Source organism: Rhincodon typus, chromosome 10 (genome assembly GCF_021869965.1).
Source record: "Rhincodon typus isolate 14 chromosome 10, sRhiTyp1.1, whole genome shotgun sequence".
Lineage (NCBI taxonomy): Eukaryota > Metazoa > Chordata > Chondrichthyes > Orectolobiformes > Rhincodontidae > Rhincodon > Rhincodon typus.
The window spans coordinates 26,341,515-26,363,047 of NC_063341.1; the positions used below are offsets into that span (position 1 = coordinate 26,341,515).

Sequence of the window (21,533 nt, forward strand, 5' to 3'; positions counted from 1 at the left end):
GCAGAAAGCTCTAAGGCCCTCCTGGTGAGAGTTGGACGTGTAAAGGGACTACATGTCCATGGTAAAGAGGAAGCGGCTGGAGCCCACAAACTGGAAATTTTGAAACTGGTGTAAAGCGTCAGAGGAATCACAGATGTACGTGGGCAAGGATTGGACCAGGGGAGAGAAGACTGAGTCAAGGTAGGAAATGTCTGTCCGATTGTTTGAAATGTATCAGCCTGGCTATGGTCATGGGAAGTCTGCTTCTTAAATTAAACTTTTGAAGAGGGAGGGAAATGAAAAGAAACAAGCATTTTACAGCAAGCTTCTATTTACAGTAACCAATTTCCGGTGGGCTATAAAAAGGGAAGAATGTCAAAGCATTTTGCCAGAACCCATCAGCAATATCACTCTTCATGAAGCATGTTGCCAACAGCTAGAACATCAGATAAGCTGCAAGCCAAAGAAAGCATTAATTCACTGCAATGGAAACAACCCAAGGCAATAAGCAGCTGGGGAAAGTTAGCTGAGAGGAAAAATTAAAGCATCACCCTCAACTCCTGTGGTCTTCCTGTGAACACAGTACATCCAGAGGGGGCATTCAAACTGAAGCAAGTCTCTGTCAGTAAGAATAGAAGAAATTCATCAAGGTAACCCCATTGCAGTTACTCAATGCCACTTACTCAAATAAAATGTGTGCTTTGTAATTGATGAAAGAATATTAAAACAAAAAACATAATGAATGAAAATAGTGATACATATAAAATCTATTTCCTCATTATGAAATCCAATGGCAGACTAATGGCAGATCCAATGATGGGTCACTATATAAGGGAATATTACTTTTCCTTATCTAGTAATTATAACAAAGACAATGGGTGGAATCTTATAGGGGCAAAGGTGAGAAATCAGATGATATTGTATGAGAGGTTGAGCAAGGTGCTTTGTGACATCTGGAATAACTAGCTGCAGTTTCTGATCATGCTCTGGACATTCAGATGAGATTCTCATGAGACGGTGGTGAGATGGCGATGAAGGGGGATTATGGTTTGTTGTCAGCCCAATTAACTGCAGGCCTCACCTTATTAACATTCAGACTCGTCCCCTACCACCTGCTGAAAACAAACCAGACACTGAGAAATCTCGACATGGAAGTCTGAGTAGCTGCCTGGCAACACTAGCTCACTGCTTGCTCCTAATGACCTCCATCTTGGGCACCAATACCTGCATCTCAGGGTACACTCCATGGACCTTGGCATTGAACACTTGCTAGCCCTCTATAAAATTGTGGCACATCTCTGATCCAATTACAATACGCTTTTGTACTTTGAGGCTGCACCTCAGGCTGCCCCAGCAACTATCATTGTAAAAACCGAAAGAACTGTGGATGCTGTAAATCAGGAACAAAAACTGAAGTCGCTGGAAAAGCTCAGCAAGTTTGGCAGCACCTGTGAAGAAAACAATCAGAGCTAACTTTTGGAGTTCTTCCTCAGAACTATCATTGTAATGCTGCTGGAAGGCACAAACACATAGGAGCAGATACCCAGCCCTCAGATTGGAACAGGCTGCATCTCAGGGTCGTGCTCTCTGAGTGCTCACTCCCTTTCAGTACGTCGGAATCCCCACATTATCTATGCCTTACTTTGCCTTGCCTTTTTGTGCGTTGCCAGTGTAGTAATAGTAACAAGGTCAGCCAGGTGGACCTCATTGAACCAAAGCCCCATTAGGGAACTCTTATTCTATCAGGGAGTCCTGGCTGACACATATAAACAGGAGTGTCAGACATTCAGTTCGCTCTGGGTGTTGTCTTTGATGAGTTAAGGACTTCCCACATGTCAATATAGGGTAGCTTGGTGACAGGAAACCGGCCTCTGTGGAGTTATTTCAGCCAGGCTCACATTATTCCTGTCTCACCTTATTGTTTAGCACAGGGAGTTTATCATCATTGTCAGCATGCCTCAGTTCAAGGGAGGCAGTGTTCAGTCAGGGTGTCCCAGCACTGTAAATGAAAGCCAATACCAATCTAGGGGCTTGGACATGGTCAATCAGTCACTTGGGGCAGCAGTCAGGATCCTCCCCAAGTATGAGGTGAGCAGCTGAACGTCAGGCAGTGTCCCATCTGTCTTGGCTCTTTCTGCCCTTTAGGGGCAGTATGCTTCTGTAATGAAAGAAAAGTGAGATGCAAGTAGATGGCACAGCTGCTAATGGTGATGCAGTTCGGGAAAAAAAAATGGTGAGTTGTCCTGAGAACATGATTTGGCAGCACAGAGGGCATGAAGGGTTTGTGGTATGTGAGTTTGGTGTGGGTGAGAGTGAGTGAGGAGAGATGTTACATGCAACAGCGAGAGTGGTAGAGCATGAAGCCTGGTGGGAGGTGGGACAGAGATAGTTGACAAGAGGCAGCAAAGAGCAGATGATGGCATTTAACCTGGCAAGCTGAGAAGGTCATTGACGTTCTTCCTATACTGCCTGGCATTCCTCCAGATGGCTGAGACTGCACTGACCTGGGTGGTAGCCTCAGGCCAGGCTGGCAGGGTGACATGGTCTCCTCTGGCAGCTCTGATGGGGAAGAGGATGGCCCTCTTCCACATCACCTCACGTACAAGGACCTCCAGGACAAGGATCCGCAAAGTAATCTGCCAAATTCCTCTTCTCTGCTACGTCCAGAGCAAATATCATGAACTGTGTAGGGCAGCTCCAAACTGATAGTGGTTGTCCAGGTGTGCAACGACCTTCTAAAGATGGTGTGGGCACCAGGAATGCTGGTCCATTCCAGGATATCCGACAGTGACGAGATCTTCTGGTTTTTGACAAGTGGTAGAATCAAGCTGGCATCAGACGAGAGGGGCTCCATAGAGGTGGGTAGATAGTTAATGGAGCAAGATTGGGATGATAGAGCAAGAAAACTCACGAGGCCTCATGTAGAGATACCCTGGTGATGGCAGTGTATTAGCATGATAAAGGGTTGGCTAACAAACAGGAAACAGAAAGTTGGAAAAGAAATATAACATTTTGATTGGCAAACTAACTAGTGGAGTGTCATAAGGATCAATGCTGGGGCTGAAATTATTTATGATCTACATTAATGACACTGATATAGGAACCTGCATTGTAGCCAAATTTGCTGATGATAGATGGTAAATAGGAAAGTAAGTTGTGAGTATGATGCAAAACGTCTGCAAAGGGATATAAAGAGGTTAAGTGATCGGGTGCAAAAATGGTGATGCAGTACAATGTGAGAAAATGTGAAATTAGCTACTTTAGCAGGAATAATAGAAAAGGAGAATGTTATTTAAATGAAGTGAAACTGCAGAATGCTGTAATGCAGATAGATCGAGGTGTCCTTGTGCATGAGTCACAAAATCTTAGCATGCAACTACGGCAAGTAATTAGGAAGGCAAATGGATTGCTGGCTTTTATTGCAAGGGGATGGAACAAAAACATTCAGAAATCCTGCTACAACTGTACAAGTGAGATTGCGCCTGGAGCACTGTGTATAGGTTTGGTCTTGAGGAATAAACTTTCTTTGGAAATAGTTCAGAAAATAGTGGACCTAGGAATGTCAGATCCACCATGATCCTATTGAGTGGTGAGGCAGGACCCGAGGGGCCAAACAGCCTACTCCTGTTCTGATCTTTTTTGGTCTTGTGATGGGGCTCATTTTGGTTTAGAAGAATGAGAGGGGATCTTTTTGAAACATCTGATTCTGAGGAGGATTAACTGGGTAGATCCTGGGAAGGTGTTTCCTCCCATGGGGCACAGTTTAAAAATAACCAGTGTCCCATTTAAGGCAGAAATGGGGAGGAATCTCTTCTCTCCGAGGATCATTACTGATTGGAATTTTCTTCTCCAGAGAACGGTGGAGTCACTGAATATATTTAAGACTGAGCTAGACAGATTTTTGATTGACAAGGGGAGTGATGGGTTATGGGAGATTGGCAAGAAATTGGAGTAAAGGCCATGAGTAATCAAATGGCAGAGCAGACAGGATAAGTCAAAAATATCAAACATTGACAGAGCCCTGAAAGCAGTTTAATAGCCAGTTCAATCTAGTTAATAATGGAGCAAGGCACAAGAAGATTGCAAAAATTGAGAAAATATATAATACGTTGAAACAACAGACATAGAATTGCAAACTTTTTTTATGAATTATTTTGTGGTACTTTATCAATGCAGTTTAATTTTAACTGGAGAAACACCAGAAAATCTCTTGCACTAGTGTACAATATAGGAGAGTTACAACATTGGATAAGACTCACATATACCTACTGAAGAGAACAGCTCTGTCTTCTCATGATATCTGTAATGCCAAGCTGAGCTGGATGAAAGATGAAATAGCTCCATTGTCATCAGGAATGCTTGTCCTATTCTGAGCTATCAGACTCACTGTAGTAAGTGTACTGTATGCTGGATACTCCTAACTACAGCCAGTGAATACACGAGAGCCTGTCAGGGCTGTCCAGTACTAAGGGTACGTGACTGATGTTTAGCTGAAGGTTTGCCTTTCAGGGTTTGTTACATTTTTTTCTGATATGTCATTTGTCAGTCACAACTATCACTCTGGAAGCATTTTAATTTTTCTGATGCCTGAAGGCAGAAGGATTTTGATTTCTAACAAAGTTGAAAGTGAAAGGCATTCAAAGAGATGATTAATCTGTGTTCCGGATTACAACTTCCCAAACAGTCTAGAGAGATACACCTGGAATATTCAGAGGACAAACAAGTTTAGTTTCTGAATTGTGCAACAGTTGTCCACCATCAGATGTTTTATTGTAAAATGTTATTATTGTTGGAGCTTACAAAATAGGAAGTTGTTATCAACTGGAAGGTCTTTGGTTTACTTGCATGTGGCTTTCACTGCAGTTGTTACGTCCTCAGGGTAAGGTAAAGGATGGAGAAAATGAAGGGGCGAAACAGACAAAGATAAAAAATAGTAATTTCTCAGATCATCAGTTTCCAAGATCATGAGAGACTGAGTGTGTGCCCCAAGAGATGAGTGTGGAGCACTCACTCCACGAGAACTGTCTTTGAGAACTGAACTTCTGACAGACACTTCCTCTGCTTGCTGGGACCCCCCACAGAAGTCTCTGACACTAAGCTAGACTGGGAGACTTTGGACAGTTCTGAGGTACTTACCTGAATAGATAGTCAGACAATGGTAAACAAATTAAACTCCTGTTTAATTACGGAACTGACCCTCTCCCAAACCACTTTCACTAATCCCTGACTCCTCCATAGAACCCCTGACTATTCCCTGATCCCTCAATTACCCTTCACCTAGCCCAACAATTATATTGAGACCCCAAACTCTCTCCTCCACTCCTGAGTAATCTCCTGACCTGCCTACAAACTCTCTGCTACTACCTTGCTGATAACTACCCTTGGGCTAGCTGCTCTAACATCTCCCTTCTTGATGCTAAATACCCTGACTTCCCAGACTATCTCCAATAACCCAATTAGCCCTCCAATCCAAATTCCCAACCACCCTTGGCTACTCCCTGATTACCTTCACAATTACCCCCTACCCTGACTTGACAATCACCCCAATCCCCAAACTCCCTCCTCCACATCCCAACTAATCTACTGACACACCTTCTACTGCCCCCCCTATCACTCCCATAATGATTACCCTGACACTGGTGGCATGATTACTCAGTGGCATTGGATGAGCAATACTGGCTCCACAGCAAGCTGCTTTAGTAATCATGCATACCCTGTGTAGCTGGTTGCATAGGCCATTAAAGAATTCTAAATGAGCAGACATGATGCCTACTTCATTCATTAGTGAATAAGGTTAGAAAGGGGGTCATCCATTAGATATTAAACTTCTAATTCACATTTAAGGCTACATGCCTGTTTCAGCCATCCTTCTGAACACAGTTACATAGACACCAGCTGTTCTTTGGTAACCTTCCCCAGGTCATACTTCAGGCATGAATCTAGATGGTGGGGATTTTTGCCTTGTTCGAGTGTAAATTATGCGAAATTCCAATTTTACTCACATCACACAACTACACATTCAAGCAAGGATCATTGGATAATGATCACGCACAACACTGTTGACCTGACCTTATGTCGCCAAGCCAAACTTCACCAAGGATATATGTAGCATCTTCTGATACTGCATCAGTTGAAATCAACCAATTCAGCTCAGACCTGGGTTTGAACTTGGCACCTTCTAGATTGAATGGTTAAGTTTCACACTGAGTCTTCAGGGGAATGTAAAACAATGAGGCATAATTCGCTTTAGCAAAGTCATTTACCATTAGTTAATCTTATTCAAGGCTATAAGCTTCGTGCATAGAAAGTTGCTATAAGTGTGAGCTGATAATGTTGCAGCAAGGGAAACTGGCACCTGTGACCTGATTGAATAGCCATGATGTGGAGGTGCTGGTGCTGGACTGGAGTGGACAAGGTCAGAAGTCACACGATACTAGGTTATAGTCCAACAGGTTTATTTGAAATCACAAGCTTTTGGAGCATAGCCCCTTTGTCAGGTAAAGAGAAGAAAAGCACACAGGCACAGAATTTATAGGCAGAGACATCAAGAGAGAGCAAAAGATCAGACAAATGGTGTGAGTGGAGTGTCGATAGGTTGAATAATAAGTCTCTGCAGGTGATTTTATTTCTATTTTTTGTAATTACAATATCTGCCTCAATTAATTGGATTATAGGTCACCCCTCCACTTGCTATTCAGCTGTTGACACTTTACTCACACTGCCTGACACGTTTGATCACCTGCAGAGACTTATTATTCAATGTATCGACACTCCACTCACACCATTTGTCTGATCTTTTGCTCTCTCTGCCCATTGATGTCTCTGCCTATAAATTCTGTGCCTGTGTGCTTTTCTTCGCTTCACCTGACGAAGGGGCTATGCTCCAAAAGCTTATGATTTCAAATAAACCTGGTGGGCTATAGCCTGGTGTTGTGTAACTTCTGACCTGATTGAATAGGTCAAACATCAATGTATCTCCTCAACCAGGTTGAAGGATTGAGAAGCAGCTTAAATTAGGCTGGGTAAATGTCACTTCTTCATTGATTTCTCTGTCAAAACAGGCACAGAAAGAATAAAAAGAGGGGAAAAAATGGCTGGATCAAAAGTGAGAGAAAAAAAGAGAAAGGAAAAATTGAAAAGATGTTCTTCATTTTCAACTTACATTTTTAAAATCACCGATCATTAAAACCTGAAAGAATGTGACATACGTGAAAGGCCATAAGTTATAAGAGGCGAATTAGGTCACTTGGTCCATTGAGTCTGCTCTGCTATTCGATCATGGCTGGTATGTTTCTCAATTCCATTTTCTTGCCTTCTCCCCATAACCCTTGATCCCCTTACTAACCAAGAACCATCTAACTCTCTGTTAAGTACACTCAATGACTTGCCCTCCACAGCCTTCTGTGGCAATGCATTCCACAGATTTACCAGCCTCTGGCTAAAGAAATTTGTCCTCATGTCAGTTCTAAAGCGTCAACTCTTCATCCTGAGGCTGTGTCCCTGGGTCCTATTCTATCCTATATGCAGAAACACCTACTCCACATTCACTACATAGATCTCTCTGTATTCTATAAGTTTCAATCAAATCCATCCTCATCCTTTTAAACTCCACCAAGAACAGACCCAGAGCCCTCAACCACTCCTCATCCAACAAGGCCTCCATCCCTGGCATTATCCCTGTAAACCTTCTCTCGACCTCCTCCAATCTGCAGCATATCCTTCCCTAGATGAGGCCCAAAACTGGTCACAATATTCCAAATGCAGTCTGACCAGAGCCTTATACGCCCTCAGCAGTACGTCCCTGCTCTTGTATTCTAGCCCTCTCAAAATGAATGCCAATATTGTATTTGTCTTCATAATTGCCAAATGAACCTGCATGTTAACCTTAACAGAATCTTAAACTAGAACTGTTAAGTCCCTTTGTGCTTCAGATTTCTGAAGGCTTTCCCTATTTGGAAAATAGTCTATGCCTCTATTCTTCTTACCAAAGTGCATGACCTCACACTTTCCCACATTGTATTCTATCTGTCACTTCTTTACCCACTCTCCTAGCCTGTCCAAGTCCTTCTGCAGCCTCCCTGTTTGCTCTACACTACCTGTCCCTCCACCTAAAATTTGTGTCATCTGCAAACTTAGCAACAATGCCTATTCAGATTGTTAATGTATAACGTGCATAGTTGTGGTCCCAGTTATGACCCCTGCTGAACTTCATTAGTTCATTGACTACCATCCTGAAAAAGACCCCCTTATCCCACTCTCTGCCTTTTGCCAGTCAGCTAAACCTATATTCATGACAGTATCTTGCCCTAACACTATGGGCTTTTACCTTATGTAGCAGCCTCCTGTGCGGCAGCTTGTCAAGGGCCTTCTGGAAATCCAAATAGATCATGTCCACTGGGTGCCCTTTGCCTAACTTGCAGTTCCAAGTACTCAGCAATCTCATCCTTAATAATGGACTCCGAAATCTTACCAACTGAGGTCAGGTTAACCTACCTGTAGTCTTCTGTCTTCTGCCTCCCTCCCTTCTTAAATAAGGATGTTACATTAACCATTTTCCAATCCTGTGGGACTCTCCCTGACTCCAATGATTCCTGAAAGACTTGTAATAGTTTTCAGTGTGTGAGGGGTTGCCTGGTAGTCATTAATACTTACTACATCATTAAAAGATACTTGGGCTGAAATGGACCTGGCCTGGCCTTCTGTAAGCAGATTGGTTTATAGCACAATTTCAAACAAAAACAGAAATTTGCTGGAGAAACTCAGAAGACCTGGCATTATCTATGGAGAGAAAGCAGAATCAACGTTTCAGGCCCAACGACATGTCGGTTTGAGTTTCAGTTTTTTGTTTCTGTTTACCATAATTTCAAACTACTTAATGCATGTCAATAGTGATGCAGACAGAGAGATTGCATTTTTAGCAAAGCTAGAGGCAGAGCAATATAACACAAACAGCAACTTATGGATTCCTGCTTATAACTGTGCATCTGTCATGTAAATACTTTCAAAAGAGGTGAGAAATACACCAGCAGTAACTCATCTCCTGAAAGCCTGTCCACCATCTACAAGGTGCTAGTCAGGAGTCTGATGGAATACTCCCCACTTGCACAGATGGATGCAACTCCAACAACATTCAAGAAGCTTGACACCATCCAGGACAAAGCAACCCACTTGACGGGCATCAGATTCACAAACTCCACTCCCTCTATCGCGGATGCTCAGTAGCAGCAGTGTGAACTATCTACAAGATGCATTGCAAAAATTCACCTAAGCTCCTTAGACAGCACCTTCCAAACCCATGGACACCACCATCCAGAAATACATGGGCGGCAGATACATGGGAACACCACCACCTGCAAGTTCCCCTCCAAGCCATTCACCATCCTGACTCGGAAATATATTGTTGTTCCTTCAGTGTCATTCGATCAAAATCCTGGAATTCCCTCGCGAATGGCATTGTGGATCTACCTACTCCAAACAGACTCCATTGGTTAAAGAAGACAGCTTACTAGCACTTCTTGAGGGCAACTAGGGATGGGTAGTGACACCCACATCCCATGGACAAATAAAACAAAAATCTGTCCCTTGTCTGAAATTGCTGTAACACTTGCAACATAAATATGTTGAGCAGTTTTTGCCTCCACATTATTTCAATAGCAAATAATCTGATAGTCAATTTGAAAATAACGTTTTGAGCTATTATCATACCAATGCTTCCTTTACTCATTAGTTTAATATAATGATCAACCCATCATAGAGTATGGGATTCAGGATATCAACAGAGTGTTATGCATTTAAATAACTTAGTGCAGTTTAATTTCCATGAGCCATCAGTATATGTTCTTTTACATAGCTGGACGTTTAATAACCTCTTGGTGAGGGTTGAAGATTTTTTTCTGCATTGAATTTGAATTAGCTTTTTACACTTATGCGAAAAAAGTCAGGAGACAAAACAATTCATTATTGTCATCTTTACAGTACAAAGCTAAAGTCTTCAAATTAAGCTTTCCATTCTGAGAATTGAATAAGCTTGATTTTTTTTTAAATTTGCAGGTCTAAGCTATTATGGGCCTGGAGCAATCAAGCAGTTACAACTGCAAATTTAGATAATTAAAAAATAAACACATTATATTTATTATAGCTCCTCTATTCATTGAAGTGGAAATTAAAGGTGCTGAATGAGCCATACAGACGAAAAAGGAGACTCTGTGTCTCCCAATACTGCACAAGTAAGGAACTGTCAGCAATAGCAGCAGCCCACACTCTGAGAGCCACACTGATCAGCTGATTGCTGCAAGTCTATACCTGTAGAGAAATGGAATGGAGCACAGAATGTGCATCATTCAGTTCATCAAACACCTTAAAGAACCCACAGTAAATGAGCTGCTGCCTTAATTTTGCTGAAAGCACTTCACAGCACGGAATTTTGGAGAGCAATTTTGGGGTTAGCAAGGAGAAAACTACCAGCATGCCTAAAGATTAATGGGGTTAGGTTTTAAAATGAAAACAGAACATTCTGGAAATACTTTGCAGGACTGGCAACCTCTGTGAATGGGCAGAATTCACAGGCTTAGTTTTACACTGCCCCATCATAAAATCCAGCTTGTCTCCTTCCTGCCGCCTATGTGCTCACTCCTGACCTACGTGAGATATTACAAGTGGGGATGAAAGCATCAGGCAGCCAGCTCTACCTGCTCTTGGGTCTTATGGCCTCAAACCTTTGCTGCCGCTATTTTAAAGTCGGCGAAGCTCAAAGCAAATGGTAACTTGAAAGTTTTAGCAGGCAGGCTGGTGTTGAGAACCCTGGACTGTCGGAGGTATAACAGTTCCCAAGATCACAGCTCTCACTTTACTAAACCCCTGGCCCCTCAACACCAGCCCTCACCCATCCTTAATGGAGCCTGTCAGCCTGATGCTGGTGAAATCCGTCCCAATGTCTGCATCCTTTTATTAGGACTGGAACTTTTTCTACTTCTGATGTAGGGTCATTGACCTGAAACACTGAGTTGGATTCTCGTGGAGTTGGATGACCTTTTACAAAGGTGGCCAGCACCAGATTCAAGGGTTCCCAGCACCCTCAAATGTTGTCATCAAGGATAACAGGGCATGTTACAAGCCCACTGCATACACCCCTGACCTAGCCAGCTCCATCACGGTAACAGGCATCTTCTAGCTGTCTGAGATTATTATTGAGTAGAGACAGCTTTTCAATGAGTCATGGTTCACGGCCTTTCAGAGGTGTCATCAACCAGAGTCTGAACGAGGGAACGTTTTGAATGGTAAATTCAAAATGTTTTACCCATGTCCCCAAACTATACATCTGCCAACCTGTGCCTCTCCAAACCATCCCATGATTTCTCATTGCCTCCATTATGCATTTTTGGCTGAGAGCCCAGATGCCTGTCAGTCTGTTGAGACAGTTTCAGCAATGGAACAATAAGGGAAAACACTGTTTAATTTACAACTTAGATCTATTTCTAAATTACACGCAGCAGGCCCTGTGGTTGCCTTTTAACACCTTCTGGTACAGTGGGCCGCAATTCGAGCATGTACCCACTGCCTTTCTTCTGAGGGAGGCATGCCACGCTGGGAAATTTGCTGGTTCCTGATACCCACCTCTTGCATGAGCTTAATCAGCATTTCCTGTTTTTGCTTCAGATTTTTAATGTTTGCCTTATATTCATTCGTATTATATTTTAAAAGCCTGCAGTTATAGGAGGAAGGAAGGGAAGGAATTAGAGTTAAGGGACTTTACAGTTGAGAGTCTAGAAAAGAAATAGGTGAGAGATATGCAATGACAGTTTTGGCTAAGTTAACCAACGTCGAGCTGAAAAAGAGTGGAACCGATACAATTAACAGGGAAAAGACAGAGAATCAGGCAGGTTTCCTGCTCCTGGAAACTTTAAGCAACTGCTGCCAGTCTTTGCCATTCACAAATTTACTTATCCGCACAAAACTTTCAGGGTTTATTCATGTTTTTCATAAAAAATGATGAAAAATCAGAGAAACTGTTAAAAAATGAAAAAGTGCGTCAGTCAATGTGAAAAAGCTGGTAATCAATACTTATCACGTACTTCAGTACTCGAGACAATAAATCAAACAATCAATCAATCAACCACCAGCATAGGAAATGATCCTCTATTTTAAAGCCTACATGCAGTGACAAAATGAGTCAAATATTTATTGTGTTTTTCATAGTGGAGAATAATGAGCTTTATAAATCACTGTTTTATATTATCTGCTGTTCATTTACATGTTTTTAAATAAGCGATCTGTTCATTTAAAGGCTGATTGTTGCTCTGATTGAATATTCAGCCAAAGAAAGGAGAATCCTGGAGGCATTTAATACATTCTTGTACCTGAGGAACAGTGTAAGAGTTTCTTGTTATGGTCCCTAGGTTTCCTTACCCTTTACCCAAATATCAGGCCAGGAGCAGAAAATTCCAGGTTATAGAGGACATGAGATCTGCTTTCAGAAGTGGCTGTCAATACTGTACCAAAGAATTTATCTGGCAGAAAACATCTAAAAGCAAGCAGCTTTGAAGAAACAGATATTTTCCTAATAAATATGTTCAGAGATGTTTTTTACACACCTCTGAAGTAGTTGGTCTTGAACCTGGGCCTCCTAGTTCAGAGGCAGGGACGTTACCACTGCATTGCAAGAGGCCTTGGGTTAACCGCTACACTACAGAAACATATTTTCTTATTGACCCATTTTTCCAATCAACATATTTAGAGATGTTATTACACTCCTCTAGAGCAGGTGGGACTTGAACCTACGCCTCCCAGTCTTGGGGTAGGGACACTACCACTACGCCACAATGAGGGACATTTCAGTGATGTAATTACATAGGTCTGGAGCAGGTGGGACTTGAACCTAGATCTCCTGGCTCAGAGGAAGGGACACTACCACAGTGCCACAAGACAGCCCCGCTGAAAAAACAGATAAATAACAAAGCTTCAAACAAATCAGGTGGATCCAGTATGAACTACTACTTCTTCCCTTTCAACTACACAATCAACAGAGGACTCACTCTGGAGACAGTACGAACTGCAGATGCTGGAGAATCTGAGATAACAAGGTGTAGAGCTGGATGAACACAGCAGGCCAAGCAGCATCAGCATCAGAGCCATTTCTGAAGAAGGGTCTAGGCCCAAAACGTCAGCTTTCCTGCTCCTCTGATGCTGCTTGGCCTGCTGTGTTCATCCAGCTCTACACCTTGTTATCTCGATGACTCACTCTGGGCTGTTTTCACATAGACATGCCTGTATACATTGCCAAAGGGATCAATCAAGTCAATTTAGTACTGACAAGGCTGCTGTCGGCATTTTAAAATAATATAGAACTGGGCCTTTGAGGGTAATATCCATAGCTCAGCCTCAGCCTGTGCAATCGCCCCAGGCCTTCCCACCTCCTAACAACAACACAAGTTCCTCCCAGAAAGAAGTCAACATAAAGTAGTTTAACTCATTCAGTGAATATATTATACCTCCAGACTAAAGTGTGCATTTACTTTTGCCTATTGTCTTTTGAAGTGTAAGGACAGGACAGAAGTTAACAAAAACATTAGCTTTGGCTTCAATTTTCAAACTCCAAGAGTGCTGGCCTCTTTACAGCTGAGAGGAAAGCCCACGAGGAAGAAATTACATGAGCAGAAACAGGATGAATTCTGATTTTCATTTCATCGCTGTATCCTTTAACACAAATCCTTCCAATCTGACATCCAGCAGAAAGCCCCCCACCATTGGAAACTTACTGCTGGCATTATGTTTTCTGAGTATCAGTGTGTACTGCTATCAGAGTATTGACACAATAGCTCTGAATTCAAACTGAAAAGGTAAGAGAATGAATTGGGACCACCCAGTGCCCTGCCATATAGTGTAACCACTTCCAGATGAAGGGCTGTGAGATTCAATTCACTCCACTCTGAGACATTTGCAGCTATTTCCAATTTCTGCAATAACTACCCATTTCCTTTGTCTGCCTTTAATTTAATCAGACTATCAAAGGTTAAATTAGAAATATATTCATTTCCCTAGTACTTCTCCTTTTCTTTCAGTTTCTTTGCATCCTTTCCATTCATGGCAGCAGTATTCCAGACCACAGACTCCTTTGTGAATCCTAGCAGTAGGAAGACATTGGCAACCCCTCTGCTTCTAATGAGCTGTAGCTTGCTGAGTCGTGCCATTTCCTTACCTTCATAAGGTCCCGATGGTGTTCCAGTACACTGCAGGTTGTTTGCCAAGTATCCTGGTAACACTCCCATGGATCCACCCTGTGGATATATTATACATTACTTCAGTAGTTATATTAATGACTAGTTAGAACAAATTCCGACAACAGGAACTTTAATGGAAGGAAAAACAAGGAACGGTGATATACCCCGAGGGGAAGACACCTTGTGGGGTGCAGGGTGGGAGCTAAAGAGAGAAGCTTAGAGGTTTCCATGCATATTTGCCTGAAAATAACAATACAGGTAGATAAAGGCTAATAAAATCCTGAATTTTACAAATAGTGACAGATATAAGAGGATAGTAATGTTGACTTTATGCAAATCATTGGTTAGAGCACGTACATAATATTAGCTGGCATTCTGTGAAATGCTGACCCTACTCACTGACTGAGCAGTTTTGGATAAGCCCACCATCATCAGCACAGGAAAGCTTGCCTGGATTTTACAGTTGACAGTCCCTGGGTGTCCATCCCCATCTGCCAGGATATTCTGAGGAGAGGGGTGCTGCACGATTGGGAGGCCAGGGATTGAGGGGGGGGGGTGCAGAAAGGTGGCAATTTCAATTGGTGGGGGGAAGCCTTTGTTAGGCAGAAGGTGCCTTAATATATGGGTCATTCCATGGTCTCAACTTAACATACTATAGGACAATGAAACAGGCTGAGAGAGGGCTGGAGAAACTCAGTAGGTCTGGCAGCATCTGTGGAGACAGAAACACAGTTATTGTTTCAAGCCTGGTATGAGTGGTCTTCAAGATGGAGTTCTGAAGAAGAATCATACCTAACTCGAAACCTTAATTCGGTTTCACTCTCCACAGATGCTGTCAGATCTGTTGAGTTTCTCCAGCATTCACTCTGTTTGTTTCAGATTTCTGGGCTATGCAGTATGTTGCCTTCACCAGGACAGTGAAATTCATTTAACAAATGTGAGAACAGTCTTTAATTCTTAATGCTGGAAAAAGGCAACTGATCCAATTGAAAGATTCAATTAACATTGTGCCTTTCATATGCTCAGGACATTCCTGAACTTCAGAACAATGCCCCGGTTTTTTTTAAAAAAATGTATCCATCATTGTTTTGAACTCAAATTCTTCACTAATTTTAGCATTCCCAAAGGCCCCCAAACACAAATCTATTTTGGTATTGTTGGTTGTGGGATAAATAAATTGTCCAGGACACCAGTAGATTTCCCTGTTCTTGTGCAAAACATGTCATTGGATCATGTAATATACCTGAACATATAAATAGACCCTCAATTTAACATTCCAGCTAAAAGATGACACTCTCATCAATGTTGTACTCCCTCAGTATTGCAGGAAAGAGTCAATCTAGACTATAGTCTGTGATGTGACTTGAATCCATAACCTTATGTTGTACAACCCAACTGATGGACCACCCATACCTTTAGAAACAATGTGATTATGTTGCTAGCTTAGGGATCCCAATACCTCCATTAATGGTTAGGAGATATCAGTTCAAATCCAACCACAGGAGGAGAGAACTTAATTTCAGTCGATTAACCAAAATAAATCTGGAATTGTAAAGATACTAATGATGACTGTAAAACTATTAGATTGTTGTAAAAACCCATCATACAGGGAAAGACATCTGCCATCCTTGCTCGGTCTAGCCTCTACGTGAATCCAGACCCACAAAAACATAGCTGACTCTTAACCATTCTTTGAAATTGTCCGGTTAGCCACTCAATCGTATTGATGAAAGCCACTTGCCTCATCTTCAAACAGGGAAATTAAGAAAGAGCAATAAATATCGGCCTTGTCATTGCCACATTGTTGTAAATGAATTGTAGAAAAAAAGTCATGGTATTTCCTTCAGATTTATTTGTGTTTCTCCCCTTAATTCTCAGTTTATGTTTAATCTGATAGTGAATTCCCTTAACAACCATCTCTTGCTCTGTCCTATAGGATATGGCCTTCACCTGCAAGACTTTATCATGCCTGCTGTAATCTTATCACCTCAACTGAAAACAGCAGATAAACATGAGTAATGTCAAAACAAAATCAGATGTCTCATTTGGACAACCAGTGATTCCAAGAACATGAATACACAAAACACTGAAAGAATAAGAAGCCTTAATTGTGAACCCTGATATATATTGTAATAAGTTGTAGACAGATGAAATAATTCTGCTCAGTGTTCTGCAGCAAAATCTAATTGGGACCAGACTGAAAATTGTGAAGCTATATTCTCCAATTATACAAATTCAGAACAGGAGAGAAGCTGTTTCCTTGGTCAATTTGCTCTGCCAATCTTTTCCTTCTCTTCCTCACATGAAGATATTTCTTGGGGTACTTTCCAGAGACTTCATATCTTGCTGACACAGCCATTGTACAGGGAATCCATATTTAATGTTGTTTTTCTTTAATGTCAGTAAATTACTGGAGTCTGAGATCTTGTTTAGCATCACGAGATTCATTATGACGTTGTTGAAGGCAGTACATTACTTGGCCTGAATGGTGTCATTTTGGAGTGACCTCCCATCTCATAGACCTGAGGCCTTTTGGCTTTTGTCCCCTCCCTCTGCTGAACCATTGCCTGAGGTCTTTACCTGGAAGCTCCCACCCACCAGACCCCAGACTGCCTGCTGGGGATGCCAGTCTTCCCCCAGCCAGACATCCAACAGTTGTCCACCTGAAAAGCCAGCATCACCCCAGCACCCACTCAGACACTATGGATTTACCCCTCCTGGCAGGCCATGGGGTTTGGTCCCAACCCTCAACATCTGGGAAGACCACACCCTTTCAGTGACCTACAGCCACTACCAGGTTGGGCAGACCTGTGTGGCCTGGCAGCAAACCAGGGTCCACAGCTGGTGGAAGAATGTAGAGGAGTCACCAGGCTCTATTGGACAGAGGTGACCTTTATTCTACAACCATCCTCCCGCACCATATCCTACCACATACTTGGACAAACACCCCAGATTCCACAACCAGCCATAAGGGACGATCAATGCTGGGGGTACCCTAGAGAGATAGGGAGTGGGGATGAGCTCAGACACAGACCCCTAGCCAGCCAAGAGGTGCAGCCTAACAAAGTGGTGGCCTGAGGAGAAACTGGACGTAGCAGTGGCCAGCTAGAAGTGGCACCATAGACATCCAAAACGATGTAACACGGCAGTAACCACAGTGCAGCCAGGAACAAGCAACAACCTCAGCTGGCAGCCCAGAGCCCAATGAGTGCAAGTGTCCTGGCAGAGACCTTGGGCAGGGGAACCCCAGGTTCCACTCTCAGAAGGACCACTAAAGAGGAACTTACCATTCTTTTAACTTTAATTGTATTTTATGTTAATAGTCATTTAATTTACCCTTGAAGGAATTTAACCATTTAAAATATTGTATTTTAACTTACATGATACAGCACCAAAGTCCCGTTTTAATATTGATTCCTATGGGAATCAATGATTCACTTAAAGTTAGTTCATTTAAAAATTATAATTTTCAGGAATGTAACCACAACTTTTAGTGAGGCTTTCCTGTAGTGAATGTCATGATTGACTGTGTGGGACAGCACAATATTGCCTGGAGATAGCAAGAACTGCAGATGCTGGAGCCAGAGTCAATACAGTGTGGAGCTGGAGGAACACAGCAGGCCAGGCAGCAACAGAGGAGTAGGAGAGTCAATATTTCAGGTTTACACCATTCATCAGGACTGATAATATAGCCTGGTGTTTATTCACACTCTGCAATGGGACACACGATTAGGAGCAAGAGTGCTGACTGATTTCATACTCCCTAGCTTGGAATGTTGAGTCCCTCACCGAGCCTTACAGACACCATAAATGAGATTGATTAACCCAGAAGACTGTTAATTGAAACACGGACTTTCCAGGGCTTGGGGTTTTTAAATAGCTACACATCAGAGGTTATGTGTTCCCTGGGAAAAGTAACAAGAGTAAACCATTGTTTAGTTAGTAATTGAGTCAAAGGCTCAATTTCCACACAGAAATCGATGCAACATCAAACAATTTGCACACAATTAGGCAATCACCAATAGCTGGGTAATTCTCATTATCTGTCCCCATTGTATTATTTGTCTTATTTCCTTAAAGGTTGTCTTGGCTGTCTTCAGATGCGTGGCAAAATAAACAAATAAACTATTACTGAATGGGTCAGCTTAAAAATCATTCAAAAATGACGGTATTTGTGCCTAATAGAACTGATGGAGCAAGACAAATGATAAACATCAAATTGCCCTTAGGGTGCGAGCTGCACAGCCAGCTCAATCTAATGTAAAAATCAGCATGCATTCATGAAGCAGTATGACTTATTTTCAAATAAAGGAAAGAGAAAGGTCTGCAGCTCCTCATCTATTTCAAAAGAATCAACCCCAGCAATATTCATATGACAATTCACCTCCAGGCATACCAGGCTCAGAATGTTGTTTCAAATTGAAAGGAAGCAAAAGAACGCCAGACTCTAGTAATATTTAACAGGTTGCTCTCCAGCCTACACCAGTTGACTTGGCAGGATTTCACTGGACTTTATATGGAACCGTCCACAGGAAGAACATGCTGTATTGTAATGATATTGAGATGTGAACTAACGCACAAAACATTATGATCTAACAGATAAGGCATGTTCACGTCTTGGTTGCCTTTCCCAGATGAAGCCTGCTACAGTGAGGTTAGCTTTGTTTTTATTTGGCTTATCCTTTGAGGTCACAAGTTTAAGTGGACCCAAGATAAATATGAGCAACTGCTTCCGAGGGAAGGTTTTGCAAATAAGCACATTGCAAGACTAATTAGAGCCAAATTGTGATCGCTGGGTTTTGTCTGGAAAATTTCTAATGCTGCTGCCAATTGGTTGACTGTTTATTTATTTCACTTTTTAAAAAAATGATATTTGAGAGATACAAGCTTTAAAAAAAATGAACATATCTGTCACAGCAATGCTTACGGTGATACAATTAAGTACAATGTCCGTCTCCTCATTCTCACCTCCAACATTAAGCACCAGGAATGCTTCTTTTTTTGACTTGGAGACCAACTGGCTGCCTCTGCTATGTCCCTTCTCCCTACAGGGATCCCTAGCTCCCCGCTATGGGCACCCAAGCTGCATCTTGCTTTCGTTTCTTTTCTACTTCTTCCCACTGTCTTTTCCAAGCTCAATCTGTCCATGAGAACCACCTCCTGCTCTTGTTACCCTATTGCATGTAAAATACTGACCCCAAATTGGGCTTCCTGGTCCTTGTACTAGCAAATATTATAAACTCTTTTCAGGTGTTGTCCCTTTCTGCATCACGTCTACCATCATCACCACTCTGCTGAAAACAAACCATTCAACATGCTATCTTTACACACTATTACCCTGTTCCTAGCTAGAATTCTTCAACATGTTGTTGCCTTGCAAATATGTGACCACCTTTCCCAGAACTCTATGTCTGAATTATCTCTCATGACCCCACACCCTCTTCCCAGTAACTGCCTCCCTCCTGACCCCTCACCACCTCCCACTCTGTGCTCCTTCTGACCATTGTCATCTCCCACTTGCTGCCTCCTTTGGTGAGTGGGGCATTTGCAAAGTGGTAAGGGTGACAGTGATACAGCATGGCACTGGGAGGGAAGTGATGAGTGAGGAGGCAAGTGGTTGGGAGAGAGATGGTGAGTAACAGGTGAAGAATTGGCCAAGTGAGACTACCATTAAGGAGAATGGTGAGTGGCTAGGAGCAGGAACAGTGTTGTGTGATCTTTTCTGTCTTTGTTGGATCTGCAGCAAATTTGATCCAGGCAGCTGATTGAGGTATCGTTGTCAATGACTGCACCCTCTTGAAAGCCAATCAACAGGTTTTCAAGATAGTGTTTGTAATAGTTCTTGGGGCTAAAGGGACAAAAGTGTTTAGGGAGGACAGTGGTACTGAGTTGGATGATCAGACATGACCATATTTAATGACAGAGCAGGCTTGAAGGGCTGATTGGCCTACCCCTGCTCCTATTTTCTATGTTTCTTCGTAAGGTGCATTTGGCTTCGGGTCAGCCTGTGTTCTGAGCCAAGTTTCTCCTCGTGTCATTTTCACAGACAAAAGGGCATCTAGAGAATTCATCTTGGCACCTGGACGAAGGAAACCTCCTCGGGAAAAGACCAATCGTTTGTTTTCTGGTCTTATATTTTGAGGTTGTGAATCACGGTGAATGGCATGCTTTCTCCATTTTTATATAGCATCAGTACCAAGCATTCTCAGGCAGTAGATGGTACAAATTATCTGGAGAGTAAGGGTCCCTTTTGTTTCTATTATTTTTTCTCTTCTTTCTATGTCTAATTTCAATATTGTATATCTTCTAAAATACTTCCACTTCCAACAACTATCACTGGTAGCTTTACTAATTTGGATTCCCAAATTAACGCTTAATCAGGATAAATTATGGGGAATTCTATACTGTATCTTTTTTTTTTTTACATACCTAGAAAGGTCATAAACTACCTAAACGTTTTTATATGGCCATTCAAATAAGAATTAGAAGAGCGAAAATATTTCATGAGTCAATTTCAAAGAGGTGAAAAGGTTGTACAATTGCACCTATTTACCACCATACCGTAGTAATTGCTTATGAGAGATTATGCAATAAAATTTGCTACTAAGTGACATAAGGAAATAGGACACAAATTCTGAATTTTGAGCTTGTCTTAAATGAGTCAAGAGTGCACCAGAGAGTTTTAGGGAGGGAAGTCCAGAGTTGGGGTGTTGGCAGCTGGAGGCTCCGCTACCAATGGTGGAGTCATTCAAATTGGAGATCACAACACAGCAGAACTGGAGGAATGGAGAGGTCTCACAGGGTACAGGGCCTGCCTACAGAGAGAGGGAAGATCACGGACAGGTTTGAAAACAAGAATGAGATTTTAAAAAATTGAAACATTGTGGGGCCGAAAGCAAACAGGACTGATGCATTAAACAGGGCTAGTATGAGTTAGAATGCAAGCAGCAAGAGTTTTGGATGGATTCACAGTATTAGTGAGTACAAGGAAAGTACTGGAGTAACAAGTCCAGGATAATAAAACTTGTATGAGGGTTGCAGCAGCAGTGGAAGTGGGCCATGTTACCAAGGTGGAAATAGGCTGTCTCAGTGATAGGGAGGCTATGTGACTTGTAACTCATCTTGGAGTCAAATATGGCACTAACATTCCAAATGGTCTGGGTCAGCATCAGACACCAGCCATGGGGGAGAGATGGAACCAGTGGCTAGGGAATAGGAAAAAAAAAACAATCCAAAGAACTGCAGATAATAAGGTGTAGAGCTGGATGAACACAGCAGGCCAAGCAGCATCAGAGGAGCAGGAAAGCTGACGTTTTGGGTCTAGACCCTTCTTCAGAA

General features: G+C 42.3%; 1 protein-coding gene across 2 annotated transcripts in view; it reads right to left on the minus strand.

Moving 5' to 3' along the window:
- The window catches only part of nmnat2 (nicotinamide nucleotide adenylyltransferase 2), a 215,306-nt gene that overhangs the window by 44,005 nt on the left and 149,768 nt on the right, over window positions 1-21,533 (minus strand). For both annotated transcript variants that reach the window (XM_020510411.2, XM_048602410.1), the window contains exon 4: window positions 14,174-14,252. In XM_020510411.2, coding sequence (XP_020366000.1) covers window positions 14,174-14,252 — 79 coding nt within the window. The remainder of the gene's footprint in view (window positions 1-14,173; window positions 14,253-21,533) is intronic.